The sequence below is a fragment of the Dendrobates tinctorius genome, unplaced genomic scaffold, assembly GCF_039654945.1.
Source record: "Dendrobates tinctorius isolate UK_male_01 unplaced genomic scaffold, ASM3965494v1 ptg000332l, whole genome shotgun sequence".
NCBI lineage: Eukaryota > Metazoa > Chordata > Amphibia > Anura > Dendrobatidae > Dendrobates > Dendrobates tinctorius.
Window position 1 is genome coordinate 11,493,979 of NW_027361998.1, and position 26,635 is coordinate 11,520,613.

General features: G+C 51.2%; 1 protein-coding gene across 1 annotated transcript in view; it reads right to left on the reverse strand.

Annotated features, from left to right (window-relative positions):
• LOC141074328 (uncharacterized) overlaps window positions 1-26,635 on the reverse strand; it is a 119,126-nt gene that overhangs the window by 46,109 nt on the left and 46,382 nt on the right. The window contains exon 6 of the mRNA XM_073561956.1: window positions 19,429-19,567. Within this exon, the coding sequence (XP_073418057.1) occupies window positions 19,429-19,567 (139 nt within the window). The remainder of the gene's footprint in view (window positions 1-19,428; window positions 19,568-26,635) is intronic.

Below are 26,635 nucleotides of genomic sequence, written 5' to 3' on the forward strand. Positions count from 1 at the left end.
CAGCCACTCGTGAGGCTGTGGCCGGCCGGGGAATTGGTGCCTTTGCCAGTTCCTGATAGACCATGGACTCACCTATCCATGGATTTTATCACCAATCTCCCTCCTTCCAGGGGCAATACAATTGTATGGTTGGTGGAGGACAGGTTCTCTAAACAGGCCCATTTTGTACACTTATCTGCGTTGCCCTCAGCGGAGACCTTGCCCAGGCTGTTTGTGCAACATGTGGTGCATCTGCATGATGTGCCGATGAATGTGGTGTCTGACAGAGGTGTGCTGTTCGTCGCTAAATTCTGGAGGGGGTATGGTCTAGATGACCGGTCATGGGTCCCGGCCCAATCTGTACATGCTGATCGTTTGGGTCGGTCATTTCATGTCAGGCATCCTGAGAAGCCTGGAGGTCTGGTGGCCCCCCGTTAGGGGGGGTACTGTCACGGCTTTGGATGGGATTGCCCTCACTGTCCTTCTAGGGTTAATTTTGGATGGCCACCCTTTGGTTTGGGGAGGGCTATATTTACCCGCTCCTGCGCTGGACTCCTCGTCAGTGATACTTCCGTTCTCGGCTGAGCAGCTGACCCTTGTGATACCTGTGTATACTGCCTGTTCTTGTATGCTTTTACCGTGTATGACGCGTCCCATCCCTCGTCTTGTATCTGCGCTTGGACTCTGTACCTTCTGTCTTTTCTCTGGTTTTGATCTCGGCTAAAGCTTCCTGACTATTCTCTAGTTTGTGCCCTTGGTGACTGCGTTACCCTCTCTGGCTTCTGAACCCAGCATGTATTGTATCACGCTGTCTGTCTCCTCCTTTGGGTACTGTGTTGCCCTCTGGTCTGACCTCGGCTTGCTTGACTCGTTGCCGTTCTCGGGAGTACGGGGCTTTGCCCCGCCTCGAGTCACTCCCCCGGTTATCACGTGTTGCAGGTCCTGTTAACCTGTGGTGCACTCACAGCCCTGGCTGTTATGAATGAGTCACCATAGGAGGCAAAAACAGAAATACTAGCTAAGTCCAGAAAACCAGAGAAGTTGGCAGCTATCGGATTGCAGACCCTTGAACCTAACAACAACAACTAGCAGTAGCCGTGGGGGGTTCCTACGGTGCCCTAGACCCCTCGAACACAGCCGGAGAACTACATAGCCTAAAGACAGAAAGGGAAATCTAAACTGCCCCAGAGCAGACCCCAAAGCATTAGGCAGCCCCCAACATATAATGACGGTGAAGCAAGATGAAAAAACACACACACAGATAGAAAGATAGGCTGAGCAAAGGATGGGGCCCAAGCTAACTAAATAGGACAGAATAGAAAAGCTGCTGTCTGCAATCCGCCAAAACCCTCTCAAAAACAAGAGCCAACAGACTGATAGGGAAAAAAGCCCTGAAGACGCTAGGCTTCAAAAAGACTATATCAGTACTCAGGTATTATCTGAAGACAGAGCAAAAAGGAATTCAGCTCACCCAGCAGGGAAAGGCAGAAATCCAGAAAAACAAGGCAAAACAAAACCAAAACACAAATGCAAAAAGTAGAGCAGAAAACTTAGCTTTTGAGTAGCAGGAATCAGACTGGTCTCCAAGAATCCCTCAGAGTAATCACCCGCAAGGCAGAAGGGCGTCGGCTGCCTTATATCCAGTCAGCAATCCCAGTCATCATCATTCTGCTCAAGTGCTTTGTAATCAGCCTCACTACCTTCCTTCACCAGAAGAGGGAGTTCATCAGACCTCAATGGTGAAGGGGAAAATGAACTCACAACACCCGGCTGCACGTTACAGAAGGAGTCCTCCGGCTTCCTGCGCACTTCCCCGGGCACACATTCTGACTCTGGTTCTGCGTTCATTATAAGTTACAGGCCCCAGACTCCCTAAACAAATGCCCAGTGTCATACTTTCAACAGTCCTGATTTTGCCTGATTTTTGCTATGTTAAGTACATAACAAAGAGGGCAGAGTTTAACAAGCTCACATCCATTGGACATCTTGGGGGCTGTCCTGGCTTTTTGCAGTGCTCCTTGGGGGTGGGGATTAAATTTCCTGAATTCTTAGTTCTAATTGTTGGAAATAATCATGCCCCAAACCAGGCCTGCCCCTAAATAACACTAGACATGCAAATAATCCTCACTTTCCATTCTTCTAGTTCCTTTTACCCTCGGGATGCTGCCTCAGACTACATGCTTATTTTGAAGGCAGAGCAATTCCCTGTAGATTTGCCTGCACCTCCGGGAGTCAGAAAGATCTTCCATATTTCATGGAATTGCCAGTATGTAATCACATCAATCATCCATTGTGCAAAGAAAGAAGTTTACTGAACCTGCAGAAGCGCCGTCAGACACCATCCAGGTGAGGACAATGAGTAAAAGAGTCTTCATCCTGCAAATCATCAAATAATTCATGTAAATTGTCTGCTCCCATTTATATATGTAGCACATTAAAGCCTGTGAAAGGGAATCTGTCATCAAGTTACTAGTACTCCGCATGACCGTGTACTGGTGAAGTATATCCCCATCCAAGTAGTCACACATACACGTCACTGACAATATCTCTCAATGAGGACTCCGTATATTGGCAAAACAACTACCAGAGTTAAGGAGAGAGTCAGGAATCACAAAATCACAATGGACCAAGGACAAGGACTGGTGTCCAAATATTTCCTAGAGGAAGGACCTATAGTCAGTCCAGGTTCACAATATTGGGATGAGGTGGAAGCTGACAGCAGTCATTGAAGTCTATGGACAACCATGATCTTACACTCTGCATGAAAGAGTGGACCCTGTTGACTATAAGAGCTTACAGTATACAGGAAAGAGAGAGGACCCCACTGACCATAAGAGCTTACACTCTACAGGAGAGAGGACCCACTGACCATAAGAGCTTACATTCTACAGTTGAGAGGACCCCACTGACCATAAGAGCTTAAACTCTACTGGAGAGAGGACCCCACTGAGCAAAATAGCTTACGCTCTACAGGAGAGAGAGAGGACCCCACTGATTATAAGAGCGTACACTCTACAGGAGAGAGGACCCCACTGACCATAAGAGCTTACACTCCATGGGAGAGAGAGGACCCCACTGACCATAAGAGCTTTCACTCTACAGGAGAGAGAGAGGACCCCACTGACCATAAGAGCTTTCACTCTATAGGAGAGCGAGAGAGGACCCCACTGACCATAAGAGCTTACACTCTACAGGAGAGAGAGGACCCTGCTGACCATAAGAGCTTACACTCTACAGGAGAGAGAGGACCCCACTGACCATAAGAGCTTACACTCTACAGGAGAGGGAGAGGACCCCACTGACCATAAGGGCTTACACTCTTCAGGAGAGAGGACCCCACTGACCATAAGAGCTTACACTCTATAGGAGAGAGAGGACCCCACTGACCATAAGAGCTTACACTCTACAGGAGAGAGAGGACCTCACTGACATAAGAGCTTACACTCTACAGAAGAGAGAGAGGACCCCACTGACCATAAGAGCTTACACTCTTCAGGAGAGAGGACCCCACTGACCATAAGAGCTTACACTCTATAGGAGAGAGAGGACCCCACTGACCATAAGAGCTTACACTCTACAGGAGAGAGAGGACCTCACTGACATAAGAGCTTACACTCTACAGGAGAGAGAGGACCCCACTGACCATAAGAGCTTATACTCTACAGGAGAGAGAGGACCCCACTGACCATAAGAGCTTACACTCTTCAGGAGAGAGGACCCCACTGACCATAAGAGCTTACACTCTAAATTACAAAGAAAGATGGCCATGCTGACCATAAGAGAAATAAGCAAGTAATAAATATGACTGTCACCACAGTGCTCACAACAAACATCAATAAGAAAAGTGAAAAAAATGTTTCTCACCTGAACTAATGTTCGAGGAACAACAATCAGCCGATGTGAAATCTAAGCCAAACAACACAGGTTATTATGTATCGCCCCCCGAGACCAGTGGTCAGACCACTTTACCAGGTGATATCACAACGATCTTTATATACAAACAGGACAGATGAAAAGAGGGAAGTTCTCTTTCCACAGACACATGTCACGTTACTTTAACAGTTATTTCAGAAAGAGTCATGAACACCTTTGTGCGATAAGGAGATAAAACAGGTTACGATGTTGACCGCACAGGAGAATGAGGCATAACTGACATTTCTATACCATAAATGGCCATCAAAAATCCAGTCCTTACTGTATATGATGACACGTTCACCCTGCAAAACAGCAAAAGTACACGCTATACAGACGCGAATATCTACAGTGCCTTGAAAAAGTCTTCACACCCTGTGAACTTTTCATGTTACACCCAGAAACTTATATTTATTTTATTGGGATTTTATGTGACATCAACACAAAATAACAAGTATTAGTAACATGTAAAGGAAATGATACATGAGTTTCTAATTACTTTAAAAATATAAATCTGAAAATTGTGAGGTGCTATTGTATTCAGCCTCTGTTATCTGCTGCTCCTAAAAAAAATCCTGAGTGACCAGTCACTTACAGAAGTCACATAATTAGTACATTGCGTCCTCTTGGGTGTGATTTCTTCTCAGTATAATTTCAGCTGTTCCGTGAAGGCCTCAGAGGTTTGTGTGAGAACATTAGGGATCAAAGAGCATCAAGGAGCCCACCAGACAGGTCAGGGATAAAGTCGTGGAGAAAAGTAAAGCAGAGATAGGTTATAAAAAAAAATGTCTCAAGCTCTTAACATCTCACAGAGCAATGTGAAATCCATCATCCAAAAATTGGAGGAGTATGGCAGAACAGCAAACCTATGAACACATGGCCATCCACCTAACCTGACATCCCAAGCAAGGCGAGCACTAATTAGAGAAGCAGCCAAGAGGTCTATGGTCACTGAGGAGCTGCAGAGATCCACAGCTCACGGGAGAGAATTTGTCCACATGACAACTATTAGTCGTATACTCCACAAATCTGGCCTTTATGGAAGAGTGGCAAGAAGACATTTTTGAAAGAAAGCCATAAGAAGTTCCAATTGCAGTTTGCAAAAATACATGTAGAATACACAGCGAGTATGTTCAAGAAGGTGGTTTGGTCAGATGAGAGCAAAGTAGAACTTTTTGACTAAAAGCAAAGTGCTATGTGTGGCGGAAAACTAACACTGCACATCACCTTGAAAACACCATCCCCACCATCACATATGATGGGGAAGCATCCTGCTGTGGAGATGCTTTTCTTCAGGAGGCAGGGAAGATGGTCAGAGTTGATGGATGGAACTAAATACAGTGCAACTGTAAGAAGATGAGTCGAGACAGAGTCAGCGGGACTGTGACGACTGTTGCCGGAGGAGGTTTCTTCTGGGAGGGAAGGACCTTCACGCTGGACACCAGGGGGCGCGGAGAATATAAGGAGGACTGAGCGCGGGAATGGGTCAGACTTGGCGGGAAAGCGACAGGAGAAGGTTGACTCCCTCTCCGCTGCTCCGGCTGAGAACTCCACGCCACTCATCCCTCAGAGTGCTGACCCTAAGATTGGTTTTGATGCTATTATGTTATCATCTGACCCTATTCTTTTGGACAGCCCTGTCCTGCCTGTGGTAACAGATAAGCTGACTTGCTACGTTCCTAGAGACTACTCCTGAGGACCGCCTGCTGCCGCGGTCTGTGAGCGTGCCCACGGCTCGTGCTCGGCGCCATCCCTGAGGAATCTACACAAAGGACTGTTTCTACATTCCAGCGCACTCAAGCCAAACAGGACCGGATCCATTAGCATCGTCGGGAAACAGTGCTTCTCGTTCCTCCGTAATAGAGCAAGAGACTTTGTCCACGATTTGCGATGCCGTCTGGAGATTTTCCAGCCTTTCCCCTGCAAGAACTGAAAGCAATAAGTTACCTTGTTTTTGCATATCTTTCTCTCGTGCATTTTGTTTGTGCTCACTTTCCGTAGTTGCTGTTATTAGTCTTGCCTCCCTGCGTGGAGTATTCTTCCTTAACTGACTGTACAGTAAATTCTGTTAATCCCTTCTCTGTCTCCGGCTCTCCACTGCATCCAATGAACTTCTTTACTTTACAGAATCCCTGGGGACAATTTGTTAGAGGCTACAAAACACTTGAGAATAGGGTGTAGGTTCACCTTCCAGCAGGACAACGACCCTCAACACACTGCCAGATCTACAATGGATGGTGTAGATCACAGCATAGTCTACCAGCGCTCTCTGAGCTTTAGCGTCAGCCGGACTGTCACGACTCCACCCCTCAGGGAGTCTGTGATGCAGTTACTGACAGCTTGGCCATCCAATCCGGTACGGGGGCATGCTGAAGCTGTCAGAGCTGTGATTGACAGCATGGCCATCCAGTCTGGTTCAGGGGCGTGCTGAGCTGTCGGTGTGTTCATTGACAGCTCGACTAGCCAATCTGTGACTGGGAGGTGCCGACTGTCTCCAGGTGTTCACTATCCCAGGTAATTGCCATGCCTACTTATCTGATATAAGCAAACGCCCAAGAATGACATTCATGCCATACAATTGAAAACACATTAATCTAAATAGATATTTATATTCCCCCATGTCCATAAAAGGACAGTAGGTGTATACTCCCAAATATTATAGAAACCTGAAAAAATGGAGTTCTATACACTATTTGTAAACAATCAAAAAAAATCTTTAATTCATATATTGACAATACAACAATGTCAATCAAAAAAGGACAAACACAGGACATGTGACCCTAGTAAAAACACATGGGTCCAAGGTAAACAAAGATAGTGATCATCATCATGATAATAGAGTAGAGGCACTTTAAATCATGAATATATGATTGCATCATGTCAGCCATATATACTTGCAATCACAGACACAAATGTGGTACCACAATTGTGCTGACACTTATGTATATGAATAAAAAACAGTCATAAAGAATCCCCTAGGACTGCCATAGTGACATTATGTCAAAAGAGGAAAAAAAAGTGCTTCAAAGTAAATTCAGTGCTTAACCATGATGGAAATAACAGGATGCCGAGGAGCCACGTCCACCCCCGAAGCGCGTTTCGCGTTTGCTTTATCAAAAGGGAATGAGCAGGAGTTCCCCAAACCAGAATTTTATCGTAAACTTCATTATGTGGCGTGTCCATAGTGCGCCTGCGCGCCGCCTTCTCCGCCGGAAGAAGATCCTCGCCTCCAGGCATTCACCAAGCGCACACGTCATGGGGAAAACCCCAGATGACGTCAGGGGACATGCGCGCTAGGAAATTGAAGCGAGGTCCCTCCCGAGGGTACGGAGCGCATGCGCAAGATAGCGGCCATCGCCCTGAAGCAAAACAGAGGAAAAAATACCGGATGGCAGCCATCTTTTTGAAGTCAAACCTGGAATGGAATTTACAAGACATGGAATACAATGCTACAGTACAATATATAACTGAGCATGCATAAAGTGCATAAGTGCAAATCAGTGCAAGTATAAGGTGCAAGAGTGTGAAGAGTATACAATTATTAAATTAAAATAAACATACCAACTATAAAGAATTGTGAAAATGTGTGTGTGCATGAAATGAAAATACAATGATATGAAACACAAATGTGCATAAGACATATATAAATAAATATGCCAAAAATATGATGAACACCTCCGCCTCACGATATGACAGAACAAGTGAAAAAGTGAAAATAAATCACATGAGGCCTTTATAAAATATATATATATATATATATATATATATCTATAAATATTGATACAATAATAAGTGCACTCTAAAAAATATTCATGTATCCTAACTGTAATATAACCATGCCAAAAACTTTTACATCACCACATAATCCATTTGTTCTTCTTATAGAAAATTCATTTATATGTTCCCACAATTGATTATGGAATTCATAGCCATTCACGAGTATCAAATTCAGTAATGCAACTTGAAATATCCTCCATTTTAGTCCTTCAACCTCATAAAATAGTATGTCACCAGAAAATGCCAGGTATGGGAAAACCCAAATCTGAGGGTACAAAAATATTAGCATCAATAAAAGAGAAAACATAAAAAAACATGATAAAAACATAGATTAAAAATAACAAGAAAAACGGTTACCACCCACTGCACTGAACAAAGGTACTCATAAAAATGGAGCGAAACTCAATTTTTAATTTAATCCCACAGGAGACATCGAGTCCAGAGTTACAATCCACTTACATTCCGTTTGCGCTAACAGACGTTTGATGTTTCCTCCTCTACTGCCGCAGTGCACCTGATCAATCCCAAAGACCCGTAGGCCCCCAGGATCACATCCGTGCAACATGTGGAAGCGTTTTGGAAGGGTTTTTAGAGTATTAAGATCCTCAACCTTTTGAACATTCGTGATGTCCCTCACGGGCTCCCTGACTCGAATACGAAGTTGACGCAATGTCAACCAAAATAAACCATATCTTGGAGCAAGGACATGTGGCCAGATGTATCACGTGTACTACTACAGCTTATGTGATATCGAATGTGGAATCTTTTTAACCCATTTGACGACATAAAGTGTGTGCCCCTAATTAGACTATTTTGATTGCATTCCAAACAATCCCCACAGGGGTAACATCCCCGTGTTGGATGTCTATTTAGAGACATGGAGGGGTTGGCTGTCTAGTTGAAAAAAACTGCAGACTAATATGGCTTGCATAGGACGCCAGTCACACTGGTAAGTGTGATGCAATGTATCTGGTTTGCAGCCTATTAATGACGCCCACAGTACTAACAGGCGGGATGCCTTTTTGTTGGCTTGGTTTATTAGGGCATCTGTCCCTGTGTGGTGCATATTATAGTGCTGGGCAGCCCGCCTGATAATACTATGGGCGTCATTAATAGGCTGCAAACCAGACACATTGCATCATACTTACCTGTGTGACTGACGTCCTACGCAAGACATATTAGTTGGCAGTTTTTTTCTACTAGACAGCCAACCCCTCCATAGTCTGGTAGGTGTGGGGTGGCTATTTTTATCAGTAGTTTGCACCTTTGCTGCCCCTTGTCTTTATTAGTAGAGGCCTGCTGTATCATGCTAGAAGTACATTTGTCATCAGACAGGGTTTTGGAAGGCAGCATCTTCATGGTACCTATTCCAGAAAGACCGTGGACACATTTGTCCATGGATTTCATTACAGATTTGCCTCTGTCTGATGGGAAGACTGCTATTTGGGTGGTAGTTGATCGATTCAGCAAACAAGCTCATTTTGTTCCTTTGTCAGGATTGCCTAATGCAGATCTAAGAACGTGCAGATGCTGAGGATGTCACCACGGATCCGAGACAGACCAAAAGTTAAAGGTTTTTTTTACAGGGGACAGTATCTCCTCGCAAGGAGAAGCAGTGGGGTTTAAACTGACGGAGTAAAAGTGATTTAACGGTATACTAAAGCTAGGCAGAGTTACCAAACAGTCAAGCAGAACAAAAATGGTTAAACGAGTATTCTTGCAACTTATCAGTCCGATGAAGCCTTGATTGAAGGGTCGTCTTCTCCAACATAGGCACCGTCAACAGTGGCACTTGTAGTCTCTGTAGTATCTCTCTTCTCTTGGGACACGGGAACTCCAGAGTTAAAGCGGGAGACAAGGGGACACTGTGGAACTGAGTCTCCCCTGCTCTGAGTCTCTGTTTGTCAAACTAACAGTCTCTCTGCAGGAACGATGCTATGCCCTCTGATAAGTCTCTCAGCCACCCTCAGAGGCTCTGACCAATCACCACGGGCACTGGTACTGTGCGAATGGGTCACCGTCTCTGCACTGTCAGGGGGAAAGCCTCCTCTGGTCAATGGGGCTTCCGCATTCACGTACTCACAGACAGCGCTAACTATGTCACATCCTTCTGTCTCAGTACTCTGACCGGGAGTTCTCTCTTTTCTGGAGCGTGGTGCTGTTGCCTGCTCTCTCCGTGGCATGCGCTGCTGTGCCTCTGGCGCCCTCTGCTTTCTCGCCCTCTGCCTGCACCGCTTCCGGTCCACCGCCCCTTTCCTTCCCCCACTGCTCTTGACGTCACATGGTGCAGTCGGTCCAAGTCAGTAAGTCTTCCCCCCAGCAACCCTGCTGCCCAGCTATGTGGTTCCAGACATGGAGCAGGGGAGCTAACCCCCTTCTGACTCTTCTTGCTCTTCACCCCCTTACACAGACACACTCTCCAGGTTGTTTATTTCTCATATTGTAAGCAGTGTCGGACTGGAGTGCCAAGGGCCCACCAGTAACAATGATTTTGGGGCCCACTTTTCACTTGCATACAAATATTACATGACCCTGGTTCACAAATTTACCTATATCGCTATATAATAAAATAAACTGAGTAGTTTGGTTAATGAATGAGATGCTGCTTTTTTCTGTACAAAGTGAATTAAGTGAATTATGCCAAGTACTGCCCATATAGTGGGGTTGGGGGGTCCAAATTTGCACAGGGGCCCACCGGGGGATTCCCCTGTTCCCCTATGGGCAAGTCCAAGCTTGATTGTAAGGCTACATCTCTCTGAACATTGTGCTTGATAGGGGAGTACAATTTGTCTCTAAACTCTGGAGAGCTTTTTGCAGTAAACTAGGAATTGACATGTCATTTTTATCTACATATCAGTCTGAAACCAATGGTCAGACTGAGAGGACAAATCAATCTTTGGAACAGATTTTAAGGTGCTTTGTGGCAGCACAGCAGGAGGACTGGTCTTCATTTTTACCTCTCACTGAGGTTGCTTTCAACAGCCGAGTAAATCAATCTACCGGAACCTCACCATTCTGTAATTATGGTTTTCATCCCCATTTTGGTGAATTTTCTAGGATTAGTTCTGAATGCCCTGGGGTGGAGGTCGCCATGCAGAGACTTGGAGATGTCTGGAGGGAGGTTCAAAAGAATATTGGGACTGCCCAGGTACACCAAAAACGAAAGGAAAAATAGAAGACGGTCAGTGGGCCCTGCTTTTAAGATTGGGGATAAGGTTTGGTTGTTGTTTTAGGAACATTAAACTTTTAAAGTGCTGTCGGTGAAGTTGGGTCCAAAGTTTATTGGTCCATTTCAGATCCTAGAGGTGGTCAATCCTGTGGCATTTAGGTTAAAGCTTCCTCCATCCCTTCACATCCCTAACGTATTCCATAAATCTCTATGAAAAGGAGTTGTCCCTTCTGCATTGTGTCCTTCATCTCCGCCTCCTCCTATTTCAGTAGACGGTGGCCTGGAGTATGAGGTACAGAGGGTTGTGGATTCTCGGAGGGTCCGTAATTCCCTCCAGTACCTCATCCACTGGAGGGGATATGGACCAGAGGAGCGATCCTGGTTTCCTGTTCGAGATGTGAATCCCAATTGGTTAGTCAGGGCCTTCCATCTAAAATTTCCTGGGAAGACTGGGGGTCCGGTGCCCCCCCAGAAGAGGGGATACTGTCACAGTTCCACCCCTCAAGGTGTCTGGGATGCAGTTACTGACAGCTTGGCCATCCAATCCGATACAGGGGCGTGCTGAAGCTGTCACTACTTTGATTGACAGCATGGCCATCCAGTCTGGTTCAGGGGAGTGCTGAGCTGTTGGTGAGTTTATTGACAGCTCGACTAGCCAATCTGTGACTGGAAGGCGTCAGCAGTCTCCAGGTGTTCACTATCCTGGGTAAATGCCATGCCTACTTAACTGAGCAGCTTCTCCCAGACCACTGCCAGACATACAATTATCTTGTGAGGTTTTTGCTTTGTGCTCTCCTGTGCCTTGAGTCATATATGCTTGATCTGTGTAACGCCGGTGTGTTTGTACCTTGCTTCCTCGTCGTTACTCTGCATGTATCTGCATTAACCCTTTGCTTTTTTCCCCCTAATTAGCTGGGATACCGTTGTCTGTTACCTATATGGATGCTGCTCAGTTCCCGGCTTTGCTGCGTAGCCATACATGCGTGTGTGGTTCCGCTGTGTTGCATGACCACCCGCTTGTGCGGTCCCTGGCTGCCGCTGTGGAAAGCTATCCACGGGTTTCTAGGTCCTCTGCATTGTGCATGGCTTGCCATGTGTGTTCAGGCATGCAGCTCCAGCCAGGTGTCCTTTGCAATGCTGATTTGTGTCTGGCTGTGCTTAGGGTGTGCGCGGCCACACCTCCCTTGCTTTTATGAGGAATGGGTGTGTGCTAGAATTGCTGCCCCAGCCTATCGCTGTGAGGCAGCTCCTATATAGTTTCCCTGCCCTGTGGGGTGTTGCCAGAGCTTCTCCTTATGTCTCTGTGTCTTGCCATGTCTGTGTGGTGTGCAGCACCTGTCCTGCTTGCCTGCAGTTCTAGGTGAGCTGATGCCTGTCTTGCTGCCCTCCAGGAGGCAGAATATCATGGTCCTTCTTCCTGTCTGCCCTCCAGGAGGCAGAATATCCTGGTCCCTGTGCTATTGTTTGGAACCTTGCCTTGTACCTATTCCTGTTGTGTCTTGTTTCCTGAATCCTGGATCTGCTCCTGTACTTGACCCTGTCTGAACTGTGTCCTCTGTGTTATGTTCCTGAGGGCCTTCTGTGTCTTGAACCCTGTGCCCAGTGACTGTGACTATTTGCTAACTGACTTTCCGTGATCTAATCTGAGTTCATCTTGGAAGTAGGAGTCCGGTGTGTCCGCTGAGTTTCTGCTACTCTGTGCTCAGCTGGCTATTAGGAGCAATCCCCGGCCGGTTCCAGTCCAACCCGGCGGGGCTTGCACCAGACCGCTTGGGTTTCTTTTTAGGTCGCTGCCAGATGTGCGGAGCCTGATGACCGTGGCCTCTCGTCCGGAGCCTGATGACCACGGCCCGATGTCTGGTGTCTGACGGCCACTTCCAGATGTGCTGTGCCTGATGTCCCCTGCCAGATGTCTGGATCCTATCCTTCCCTGATGTCCAGAGCCTGCTGATCGCTGCTAGATGTCCGGAGCCTGATGTCTGCAGCCTGATGACCGGAGCCTGTCGATCGTTGCCAGATGTCTGGAGTCCGATGCCAGTGTTCTGATGTTCTATCTGAGATCCAAGTCTTGATGTCCTGCCTGAGACCTGATGTCCTGCCTGAGACCTGATGTCCACCTGGTGTCTTGATGTCCTGATGTCCTGTCTGAGACCTAATGTCCTGATGTCCAGTCCATGTTCCTGATGTCCAGTCCGTGTTCCTGATGTCCAGTCCGTGTTCCAGGTTGTCCAGCCTGAGTCCAGATGTCTGGTCCCTGGTCCTGCTGGTTCAGCCTGTGTTCCAGAGTCCGTCCCGCCTGTGCTCCTGGGGAGTGTCCAGCCTTGTTTCCCGGTGACAGCTCTGCCTGGATCTAACCAGCCGATGACCTGTGTTGCCATGCCGGAGTTCCTGTTCCTGTCCTGCCTGAGTCCCGATGTTCCGTCGGTTCCCTGAGATCCACCCTGTGATGACATCTGTCCTGGATCGGTATCTGATGTTCTCCTGCTGAGCCTGTGCTATGCCTGAGGCCTGAGAGTGAGGCCGTCCTAGTATGCCTGTGCCAGATGACCCTGGACTGCATCAACCCGTGATGACCCCTGCCATCGTCTGACGTCTGTCCTGGGTTGGTGTCTGATGTTCTCCTGCTGAGCCTGTGCTACGCCTGAGGCCTGAGAGTGAGGCCGTCCTAGTATGCCCGTGCCAGATAACCCTGGACTGCATAAACCCGTGATGTCCTCCTGCCTTCGTCTGTTAGGCCTGTTTCACACTTCCGTTTGTCACCACCAGTCAAAATCCGCCGTTTTGCAAAAAAAACGGATCCGCCATTTTGCTTGGCGGATCCGTTTTTTTTCCCCATTGAGTTGCATTACCAGCGGATCTTGACGGATGTGCCATCCGTTGGATCCGTTTTTTAGCGGATCCGCCAAATTTTTGCTGTCCGCTGAGATCATCGAACGGAGCCTGTAACGCTTTTTTGCCCTGCGGATCCGCATTTTCCCTTTTCAACCCTGAATCTTTTCTGGCTGCTGGAAGAAAATTCTCGCTCTCTCTCTCTCCTCCTTCCCCAGGCGCGGTTCCTTTAAATTTTTACCTTCGGCGGATCCGTACATCCGCCAATCCGCTCATACCCGTTTCTGTCACTCCACCTGCGGATCCGTTTTCCGCTATTTTGGCGGATTTTGACTGACAGAAAAAACTGAAGTGTGAAACAGGCCAAATCCTGAGACGTGTACCCTTCCCTGATGTGCGGAATAGAGAGCCTTGCATTATGTTCTGTTTATGTACCGCGTTTGTCTTCAAGTAAAGTTTGTTTCTTCATACCTGAAGTTGTGTGGTGTCATGTAGCTCTGCCATCTCGTCCACATACTCAGCTACTCAGCTGCCACAGACACTGCTCACTGCCCTTCCCTTGTCTGGGTAGGTCCACGTGACTCTATGTGGTCCAGAGGGTCCACATTCCGTCCCCACCTGGGACGCTCGCCCCACGTCTTCATGGGCGGTCGACGTGGAGGCGTCGGCTGGGCCGCGTCCACAGTCGCAGTCGTGACAATCTGTTGCCTGACCTTAGACTTCATTCTGAAAATCCACCTGTTTAACCCCTTGCTCTGGTCCGTTATCCTCCCTGTACTTTGACCTCGGAATGTTACCTGAATAAGCTTTTGTCTCTTCCTTCTGTTTATGACGTACCCTACTGGCTTCTGACCTTGCATTCCATGACCACTCTGACTCACGGCTTGGTTGTGAGAACTGACTAGCGTCACGCGGACCCTATCTGGCTTGCAGCCTCCCCCCTACACATGCTTGGTACCGTAAGTCCGTACTGAAAGCGACAGCCTGTCTCACTTGTCTCTCCTGATCACCAGTCCAGGCATGAGTCTCTGGCCGGCTATCCTCCGGGCCTCTTTGGTACTTGACCCCTGACCAATGGCGGATCTTAATAGGGGCGGATGGGGCGGTCGCCCCGGGCCCAAGGTTTTTTGGGGGCCCAGGGGCAGGGGCGGGCTGGGCCGGGTGGCAGAGAGGCAAATGCCCCCCCCGGACCGCTCCCCCAGCACCTGTACAGGGCCGGCCGTGCCCTGTGCTGTGACGCCGCCGGCAGCAGACAGCCGCCCGCATCACATTCTATGAGGGGCCGGGAGCTGTGCACGGCCGTCACCTTGATGGCTGCTCAGCTCCGGCTCCCTCCGGCTGTACTTCCGGGTCAGATGTCGGGCGTGCGCGATGACGTCATCGTGCACGCGCCATGTCCCGGAGGATGCTGAAAGCAGAGGCGCTGCTGGGGAGCGAGCCGGCTGTGAGGTAAGTATGGGGAACTTTTTTTATTTTTTTTTATTTATAAAATGAATTAAATGTGGGAGGGGGTGAGTGGGAGCTGTACACAATGAAGGGGGGGTGACTGGGGCCTGTATATGATGAAGGGGGGGTGACTGGGGCCTGTATATGATGAAGGGGGGGTGACTGGGGGCTGTATATGATGAAGGGGGGTGACTGGGGGCTGTATATGATGAAGGGGGGGTGACTGGGGGCTGTATATGATGAAGGGGGGGTGACTGGGGGCTGTATATGATGAAGGGGGGTGACTGGGGCCTGTATATGATGAAGGGGGGGTGACTGGGGGCTGTATATGATGAAGGGGGGTGACTGGGGGCTGTATATGATGAAGGGGGGGTGAGTGGGAGCTGTACACAATGAAGGGGGGGTGACTGGGGCCTGTATATGATGAAGGGGGGGTGACTGGGGCCTGTATATGATGAAGGGGGGGTGACTGGGGGCTGTATATGATGAAGGGGGGGTGACTGGGGGCTGTATATGATGAAGGGGGGGTGACTGGGGGCTGTATATGATGAAGGGGGGGTGACTGGGGGCTGTATATGATGAAGGGGGGTGACTGGGGCCTGTATATGATGAAGGGGGGGTGACTGGGGGCTGTATATGATGAAGGGGGGTGACTGGGGGCTGTATATGATGAAGGGGGGTGACTGGGGGCTGTATATGAAGGGGGGTGACTGGGGGATGTATATGATGAAGGGGGGTGACTGGGGGCTGTATATGATGAAGGGGGGTGACTGGGGCCTGTATATGATGAAGGGGGGGTGACTGGGGGCTGTATATGATGAAGGGGGGTGACTGGGGGCTGTATATGATGACGGGGGGTTACTGGGGGCTGTATATGATGACGGGGGGTGACTGGGGGCTGTATATGATGAAGGCGGGTGACTGGGGTTGTACAGGATGAAGGGGGTGAGTGGGGGCTTCACAGGATGAAGGGGGGATGAGTGGGGGCTTCACATGATGAAGGGGGGTGAGTGGGGCTGCACATGATGAAGGGGGGTGAGTGGGGCTGCATATGATGAAGGGGGGGTGAGTGGGGCTGCACATGATGAAGTGGGGGATAAGGGGGACTGCACATGATGAATTAAGGGGTAAGTGGGACTGCACATGATGAATTAAGGGGTAAGTGGGACTGCACATGATGAATTAAGGGGTAAGTGGGACTGCACATGATGAATTGGGGGTAAGGGGAACTGCACATGATGAATTAAGGGGTATGTGGGACTGAACATGATGAATTGGGGGTAAGAGGGACTGCACATGATGAATTGGGGGTAAGGGGAACTGCACATGATGAATTAAGGGGTAAGTGGGACTGAACATGATGCATTGGGGGTAAGAGGGACTGCACATGATGAATTGGGGGTAAGGGGGACTGCACATGATGAATTGGGGGTAAGGGGGACTGCACATGATGAATTGGGGGTAAGGGGGACTGCACATGATGAATTGGGGGTAAGGGGCACTGCACATGATGAATTGGGGGTAAGGGGCACTGCACATGATGTGGGGGTAAAATTAACTGCACATGATGATGGGGAAGTGGGGCTGCACATGAAGTTGGGGGGGAAGGGGACTGCACATGATAAAATGGAAGGGGGGATAAGGGGCTGCAAATGATGAAGCAGCACTGCAGATGAAGTGAGTGGGTGATAGGGGACTGCAATGGATGAAGTAAGGGGACTTCAAATTAAAGTGGGGACATTAAAGTGGATCCCCTATGGCCAGGATCACGTTGGGCGATTTTGTGCGTATTGGCCGTAGGCCTACAGCTTATGTGCAACGTCTTTTTAGGCCATGTCCACACGTGGTGGAATGGTGGCGGGTTTTCCGTATGGACCCGCAGCAAACCAAGTGCTGCGGTCCGTACGGCTGTCAATTCCCGCACGGGGACCGCAGCGCTCAGGTGGGAAGGGGGGTACAGGGGCTCAGGTTTTATGAACAGCCCCGGGCCCATAGTCCACTTAATCCGCCACTGCCCCTGACTAATGTCTTCTTGGTCCGTGTCGATGGAGACTAGCCCTTGACTGTTGTCTTTTGTTGTCTGAGATGGGAACCTTGACTAGCATTGTTTGGGTCTTTGGTGCTTGACTGTCGATGGATGAAGTCTAGACCTTGACCAGAATAGCTCCAGTCTTTGCTGCTTGACCGTTGTTGTCTGAGTCTGGGCTATACTGGCGCACACATATGCGGCCTACTGTCTCAACCGCTAGAACTACAGATGGAGCACCCACTACTTCCCTTGAAGCCAAGACTTCTTCAGTTTTGACCCGCTGACCTTTTATTTTTAATGCTGACGTTGTCACCATCACCTGACCTGGAGCACTGCCTAATTCTGTCCCTTCTGCAACTTTTTTCCTTAGGATCAGTTCCACAGGGTTTAGCTCAGGCCTGGAAGTCGCACAGTATCGCCGTGTTTTATCTCTTGTGCTCTGTTCTCCAATAATGCAACTTGCTGTAAGTCAACAAGAGCTTATCCTGGCTATGTGAGATCTCATAGTTCACGTGGACTCACTGTCCCAGATTCCTGCACTTTCTCCACCAGCTCCTCAACACCTGAAGCAGCCTAATTCTCACCTGCAACTCTCTGCATATGAAACATGTCCACTTTTGCTTACTCTTGCACATTTTAATGGTGATCCCAAGGCCTGCTGTGCATTCATGAACCAATGCACTGTACACTTTGAGATGTGTCCTCAGTAGTTTTTTTTCTGACCAGTCCAAAGTGGCTTATATTTTTTCTTTATTGTTTGGGGACTCTTTGGCGTGGGCTGCACTGTTGTGGGAGCTGGATGACCCTATGATGCATTCCCTACCATCTTTCCTATCTGCCTTTTGTAAAACATTTGATGAACCAGGTCGTGTCCACTCCACCGCTGATTCCATACTGGGACTATTAGGCTATTCAGGTCTGCACCCTGTCTGCAGAATTAGCCTGGAACGGTTGCCCACTCCAGGCTGTATATTATACCGGCTTATTGAGTTGGATGATGGAGATTTGCCGTCCTCCCTTGATGACCTGATTTTCCTCACTCCTCACTCCTAGCTTTAAAGAGTAGTCCAAGGAAAAATTGCTTGATTCCCGAATCACAACCCAGAATGCATTTAAAAATCCTCAAATGATGGAACTAGAATCACTGGAGGATGACCGGAACAGATTGTCTACAGCTAAAAGATCCTTACTGGCAGACTCTGTATTGTGCAGAATAGGATCATAATAGCACAAATTGCTCCAAACTAAAGTCTAAATTAGGAGTGGGTCGCCCTCCCAGGGCCATGGGGTACTTGGTCCGGGCCGGTGTTGGCGGGATGTGTCACAGCAGCGGTGACGCGGTCCGTGGCCCTGGGCGCCCAATTAATGAGGGGGGGGGGCATCAGGGCCGGACTGGGACTAAAATTCAGCCCTGGCATCTGAAGTTACACAGGCCACTAGTCACATGGTGACTATATAATATCTTTGTACACTTGTAGTTTACAAGAAGTGAGAGGAGATTAACACAACTATATAACATGTAGTCACAGCTGTGCCCAGTATTTCAGCTCAGTCCTATTTATTGCTTTTAGGTACAGTACTCCTCCCAAATCTCTGTCCCCTTTTGTATGCATGATTACAGAATTCCTGGCAGAACTGCTATCCATTGGGCAACCAGACCCCCTGGTCATAGCTGCCCCTATCATACCTCCCAACTTTTGAAGAAGGGAAAGATGAACAAAGACTGCGGCGCGCATAGCGCGCTGCTGCAAATTTTGGCCACGCCCAGTCACACCCATTTCACAACTAGTCACACCCATGTCCACACCTAATCGCACCCATTTAGCACTGCTGATCACACTGACTGGTACTGAGGGCACAGTGGCTGGCATTATGGGCACACTGACTGGCACTAAGGAAGAGAGAAAACAGAGAGAGAGAGAAAAAAGAAAACAGAGAGAGCGAGAAAGAAAGGGGAAAGAAAGAACAGTGAGAGACAAAGAAAGAACAGTGAGAGACAGAGAAAGAACAGAGAGAGAAAGAAAGAGGGGAAAGAAAAGAAAGAACAGAGAGAAAGAGAGGAAAGAAAAAGAAAGAAAGAGGGGAAGAAAGAACAGAGAGAGAAAAAAGAAAGATTAGAGAGAGAAAGAAAGAACAGAGAGAGAAAGAAAGAACAGAGAGAGAAAGAAAATGAGGGAAAGACAGAACAGAGAATGAAAGAACAGAGAAAGAAAGAAAAAGAGAGAAAGAAATAAAGAAAGATTCTACAAAGATACTATAGCAGCCCGGCTCCCATTGTAGTGCCCACCTGAGCCTCCCGGTGCAGGACCTATCATGATCCGCTCACATGGCCGGCATCCCCGATTCCAAGGCGATCCTGCTGTCTGCGCTGTCGGAGGAGGACACGGTGATGGATCTGAAGCATTCCTGGTTCCGTCACAATCTCCTCAAGAAATTCTCATATCCGGTCAGCTTCCAGCACATCACTTCCGGTGGAACGTCATGTGTGTGTTTTAAAATGCTCCTCGGGGCTCCGCCGTGTACTTCTGTGTCCGTGGGAAAAGCCCGCTTTGTATGCTTCGTACACACTTGGCTCTGCTCCGTACATCCCGTACACATATGGCTCCACTCCATACACACGGCTCCACTCCGTCCACCTCGTACACGCGTGGCTCCTCTCCATACACCTCGTACACGCGCGGCTCCGCTCCGTACACCTCGTACACACACATGGCTCCGCTCCGTACATCTCGTACACACGGCTTCTCTCCGTACACCTCGTACACACGGCTCCTCTCCGTACACCTCGTACACACACACGGCTCCTCTCCGTACACCTCGTACACACACACGGCTCCTCTCCGTACACCTCGTACACACACACGGCTCCTCTCCGTACACCTCGTACACACACACGGCTCCTCTCCGTACACCTCGTACACACACACGGCTCCTCTCCGTACACCTCGTACACACACACGGCTCCTCTCCGTACACCTCGTACACACACACGGCTCCTCTCCGTACACCTCGTACACACACACGGCTCCTCTCCGTACACCTCGTACACACACACGGCTCCTCTCCGTACACCTCGTACACACGGCTCCTCTCCGTACACCTCGTACACGCACGGCTCCTCTCCGTACACCTCGTACACGCACGGCTCCTCTCCGTACACCTCGTACACACGGCTCCGCTTCGTACACCTCGTACACACGGCTCCGCTCCGTACACCTCATACACACGGCTCCTCTCCGTACACCTCGTACACACACACACGGCTCCTCTCCGTACACCTCGTACACGCGCGGCTCCTCTCCGTACACCTCGTACACGCGCGGCTCCTCTCCGTACACCTCGTACACGCGCGGCTCCTCTCCGTACACCTCGTACACACTGCTCCGCTCCGTACACCTCGTACACACTGCTCCGCTCCGTACACCTCGTACACACACACGGCTCCGCTCTGTACATCTTGTACACACGGCTCCACTCCGTACACCTCGTACACGCGCGGCTCCTCTTCGTACACCTCGTACACTCACGGCTCCGCTCCGTACACCTCGTACACTCACGGCTCCGCTCCGTACACCTCGTACACACACACAGCTCCGCTCCGTACATCTCGTACACACACACAGCTCCGCTCTGTACATCTCGTACACACGGCTCCTCTCCGTACACCTCGTACACACTGCTCCGCTCTGTACATCTCGTACACACACGCGGCTCCGCTCTGTACATCTCGTACACACACGCGGCTCCGCTCTGTACATCTCGTACACACACGCGGCTCCGCTCTGTACATCTCGTACACACACGCGGCTCCGCTCTGTACATCTCGTACACACACGCGGCTCCGCTCTGTACATCTCGTACACACACGCGGCTCCGCTCTGTACATCTCGTACACACACGCGGCTCCGCTCTGTACATCTCGTACACGCGGCTCCTCTCCGTACACCTCGTACACACACGGCTCCGCTCCGTACATCTCGTACACACGGCTCCTCTCCGTACACCTCGTACACGCGCGGCTCCGCTCCCTACACCTCGTACACGCGCGGCTCCGCTCCGTACACCTCGTACACTCACGGCTCCGCTCCGTACACCTCGTACACACACACAGCTCCGCTCTGTACATCTCATACACACTGCTCCGCTCCGTACACCTCGTACACTCACGGCTCCGCTCCGTACACCTCGTACACACGGCTCCGCTCCGTACACCTCGTACACACACGGCTCCGCTCCGTACACCTCATACACACACGGCTCCGCTCCCTACACCTCGTACACACGCGGCTCCGCTCCGTACACCTCGTACACTCACGGCTCCGCTCCGTACACCTCGTACACACACGGCTCCTCTCTGTACACCTCGTACACACACGGCTCCGCTCCGTACACCTCATACACACACGGCTCCGCTCCCTACACCTCGTACACACGCGGCTCCTCTCCGTACACCTCGTACACACAGGGCTCCGCTCCGTACACCTCGTACACACACGGCTCCGCTCCGTACACCTCGTACACACACGGCTCTGCTACATCCACACTGTAAATCCTGATCCCACACATACTTACCTCAACCAGCACCATGACAACAGCAAAGCAGAGTCTTGCAGACGGTAGAGGCAAAGCTGAGCGCACAGGACCTGTGATGAGGTCACAGGAGGGGCGAAGTCAGGGGTGACATGATCGGGGGTCTGGACAAAGGCTCCTGCTGATCATGTGACCCCCTGACTCCTCCCCTCCTGTGACCTCATCACAGGTCCTGGGAACAGAGCGAGCAGGCAAGCGAGTGCGATGCTGTGAGTGGCTGGGGGGAGGGGGTCTCATGCTAAGGCGAGGATGGGGGGCGTGGCGGTTTATCTCCCTGCAGTGCGGGAGGAACTTGAAACTATCACCGCCGTGCCCGCAGAGGGCCGGCGGCAGGAGCAACAGTGGCCGCAGCAGCTGGCAAGCGGCCAGATGATCCCAGCGGGAAAATGCCCGGTTAGTTATATTGCCAATCCGGGCCTGGGGGGTATTGAAGTGGTGGTGGAATGTAGTTAGATGAATAGTTTGTGACGCCACCTGTGGTGCTCGGCAAGTGAGGTGTTAGGCCGACGCTGCATGTCAGGCCCGGATTGGCAATATAACTAACCGGGCATTTTCCCGCTGGGATCATCTGGCCGCTTGCCAGCTGCTGCGGCCACTGTTGCTCCTGCCGCCGGCCCTCTGTGGGCACAGCGGTGATAGTTTCAAGTTCCTCCCGCACTGCAGGGAGATAAACCGCCACGCCCCCCATCCTCGCCTTAGCATGAGACCCCCTCCCCCCAGCCACTCACAGCATCGCACTCGCTTGCCTGCTCGCTCTGTTCCCAGGACCTGTGATGAGGTCACAGGAGGGGAGGAGTCAGGGGGTCACATGATCAGCAGAAGCCTTTGTCCAGACCCCCCCCCATCATGTCACCCCTGACTCCGCCCATCCTGTGACCTCATCACAGGTCCTGTGCGCTCAGCTTTGCCTCTACCGTCTGCAAGACTCTGCTTTGCTGTTGTCATGGTGCTGGTTGAGGTAAGTATGTGTGGGGTCAGGATTTACAGTGTGGATGTAGCAGAGCTGTGTGTGTAGGAGGTGTACGGAGCGGAGCCGTGAGTGTACGAGGTGTACGGAGCGGAGCCGTGTGTGTACGAGGTGTACGGAGAGGAGCCGCGTGTGTACGAGATGTACAGAGCGGAGCCGTGTGTGTGTACGAGGTGTACGGAGCGGAGCCGTGTGTGTACGAGGTGTACGGAGCAGAGCCGAGTGTGTACGAGGTGTACAGAGCGGAGCCGTGTGTGTACGAGGTGTACGGAGAGGAGCCGCGTGTGTACGAGGTGTACGGAGCGGAGCCGTGTGTGTACGAGGTGTACGGAGAGGAGCCGTGTGTGTACGAGGTGTACGGAGAGGAGCCGTGTGTGTACGAGGTGTACGGAGAGGAGCCGTGTGTGTACGAGGTGTACGGAGAGGAGCCGTGTGTGTACGAGGTGTACGGAGCAGAGCCGTGTGTGTGTACGAGGTGTACGGAGCGGAGCCGTGTGTGTACGAGGTGTACGGAGCGGAGCCGAGTGTGTACGAGGTGTACGGAGCGGAGCCGAGTGTGTACGAGGTGTACGGAGCGGAGCCGAGTGTGTACGAGGTGTACGGAGCGGAGCCGAGTGTGTACGAGGTGTACGGAGCGGAGCCGTGTGTGTACGAGGTGTACGGAGAGGAGCCGTGTGTGTACGAGGTGTACGGAGAGGAGCCGTGTGTGTACGAGGTGTACGGAGAGGAGCCGTGTGTGTACGAGGTGTACGGAGAGGAGCCGTGTGTGTACGAGGTGTACGGAGAGGAGCCGTGTGTGTACGAGATGTACGGAGCGGAGCCGTGTGTGTGTACGAGGTGTACGGAGCGGAGCCGAGTGTGTACGAGGTGTACGGAGCGGAGCCGTGTGTGTACGAGGTGTACGGAGCGGAGCCGTGTGTGTACGAGGTGTACGGAGCGGAGCCGTGTGTGTACGAGGTGTACGGAGAGGAGCCGTGTGTGTACGAGGTGTACGGAGAGGAGCCGTGTGTGTACGAGGTGTACGGAGAGGAGCCGTGTGTGTACGAGGTGTACGGAGAGGAGCCGTGTGTGTACGAGGTGTACGGAGCGGAGCAGTGTGTACGAGGTGTACGGAGAGGAGCCGTGTGTACGAGGTGTACGGAGTGGAGCCGTGTGTGTGTACGAGGTGTACGGAGAGGAGCCGTGTGTGTACGAGGTGTACGGAGCGGAGCCGTGTGTGTGTACGAGGTGTACGGAGAGGAGCCGTGTGTACGGAGCGGAGCCGTGTGTGTGTACGAGGTGTACGGAGCGGAGCCGTGTGTGTACAAGGTGTACGGAGCGGAGCAGTGTGTACGAGGTGTACGGAGAGGAGCCGTGTGTACGAGATGTACGGAGCGGAGCCGTGAGTGTACGAGGTGTACGGAGCGGAGCAGTGTGTACGAGGTGTACGGAGTGGAGCCGTGTGTACAAGATGTACAGAGCGGAGCTGTGTGTGTGTACGAGGTGTACGGAGCGGAGCCGTGAGTGTACGAGGTGTACGGAGCGGAGCCGTGAGTGTACGAGGTGTACGGAGCGGAGCCGTGTGTGTACGAGGTGTACGGAGCGGAGCCGTGTGTGTGTACGAGGTGTACGGAGCGGAGCCGTGTGTGTGTACGAGGTGTACGGAGCGGAGCCGTGTGTGTGTACGAGGTGTACGGAGCGGAGCAGTGTGTACGAGGTGTACGGAGCGGAGCAGCGTGTACGAGGTGTACGGAGAGGAGCCGCGCGTGTACGAGGTGTACGGAGAGGAGCCGCGCGTGTACGAGGTGTACGGAGAGGAGCCGCGCGTGTACGAGGTGTACGGAGAGGAGCCGCGCGTGTACGAGGTGTACGGAGAGGAGCCGCGCGTGTACGAGGTGTACGGAGAGGAGCCGCGCGTACGAGATGTACGGAGCGGAGCCGTGTGTGTACGAGGTGTACGGAGCGGAGCAGGTGTACGAGGTGTACGGAGAGGAGCCGTGTGTACGAGATGTACAGAGCGGAGCCGCGTGTCTGTACGAGATGTACAGAGCGGAGCCGCGTGTGTGTACGAGATGTACAGAGCGGAGCCGCGTGTGTGTACGAGATGTACAGAGCGGAGCAGTGTGTACGAGGTGTACAGAGCGGAGCAGTGTGTACGAGGTGTACGGAGAGGAGCCGTGTGTACGAGATGTACAGAGTGGATCCGTGTGTGTGTACGAGATGTACAGAGCGGAGCCGTGTGTGTACGAGGTGTACGGAGCGGAGCAGTGTGTACGAGGTGTACGGAGTGGAGCCGTGTGTACGAGATGTACAGAGAGGAGCTGTGTGTGTGTACGAGGTGTGCGGAGCCGTGAGTGTACGAGGTGTACGGAGCGGAGCCGTGAGTGTACGAGGTGTACGGAGCGGAGCCGTGAGTGTACGAGGTGTACGAAGAGGAGCCGCGCGTGTACGAGGTGTACGGAGTGGAGCCGTGTGTACAAGATGTACAGAGCGGAGCCGTGTGTGTGTACGAGGTGTACGGAGCGGAGCAGTGTGTACGAGGTGTACGGAGCGGAGCAGTGTGTACGAGGTGTACGGAGAGGAGCCGCGCGTGTACGAGGTGTACGGAGAGGAGCCGCGCGTGTACGAGGTGTACGGAGAGGAGCCGTGTGTGTGTGTGTGTGTGTGTGTGTGTGTACGAGGTGTACGGAGCGGAGCCGTGTGTACGAGGTGTACGGAGCGGAGCCGTGTGTACGAGGTGTACGGAGCGGAGCCGTGCGTGTACGAGGTGTATGGAGAGGAGCCGTGCGTGTACGAGGTGTACGGAGAGGAGCCGTGTGTACGAGGTGTACGGAGAGGAGCCGCGCGTGTACGAGGTGTACGGAGAGGAGCCGCGCGTGTACGAGGTGTACGGAGAGGAGCCGCGCGTGTACGAGGTGTACGGAGAGGAGCCGCGCGTGTACGAGGTGTACGGAGAGGAGCCGTGTGTGTGTACGAGGTGTACGGAGAGGAGCCGTGTGTGTACGAGGTGTACGTAGAGGAGCCGTGTGTACGAGGTGTACGGAGAGGAGCCGCGCGTGTACGAGGTGTACGGAGAGGAGCCGTGTGTATGAGGTGTACGGAGAGGAGCCGTGTGTACGAGGTGTACGGAGAGAAGCCGTGTGTACGAGATGTACGGAGCGGAGCCATGTGTGTGTACGAGGTGTACGGAGAGGAGCCGTGTGTACGAGGTGTACGGAGCCGCGCGTGTACGAGGTGTATGGAGAGGAGCCACGCGTGTACGAGGTGGACGGAGTGGAGCCGTGTGTATGGAGTGGAGCCATATGTGTACGGGATGTACGGAGCAGAGCCAAGTGTGTACGAAGCATACAAAGCGGGCTTTTCCCACGGACACAGGAGTACACGGCGGAGCCCCGAGGAGCATTTTAAAACACACACATGACGTTCCACCGGAAGTGATGTGCTGGAAGCTGACCGGATATGAGAATTTCTTGAGGAGATTGTGACGGAACCAGGAATGCTTCAGATCCATCACCGTGTCCTCCTCCGACAGCGCAGACAGCAGGCTGCTATAGTATCTTTGTAGAATCTTTCTTTATTTCTTTCTCTCTTTTTCTTTCTTTCTCTGTTCTTTCATTCTCTGTTCTGTCTTTCCCTCATTTTCTTTCTCTCTCTCTGTTCTTTCTTTCTCTCTCTGTTCTTTCTTTCTCTCTCTAATCTTTCTTTTTTCTCTCTCTGTTCTTTCTTCCCCTCTTTCTTTCTTTTTCTTTCCTCTCTTTCTCTCTGTTCTTTCTTTTCTTTCCCCTCTTTCTTTCTCTCTCTGTTCTTTCTCTGTCTCTCTCTGTTCTTTCTTTCTTTCCCCTCTTTCTTTCTCTCTCTGTTCTTTCTCTGTCTCTCACTGTTCTTTCTTTGTCTCTCACTGTTCTTTCTTTCCCCTTTCTTTCTCGCTCTCTCTGTTTTCTTTTTTCTCTCTCTCTCT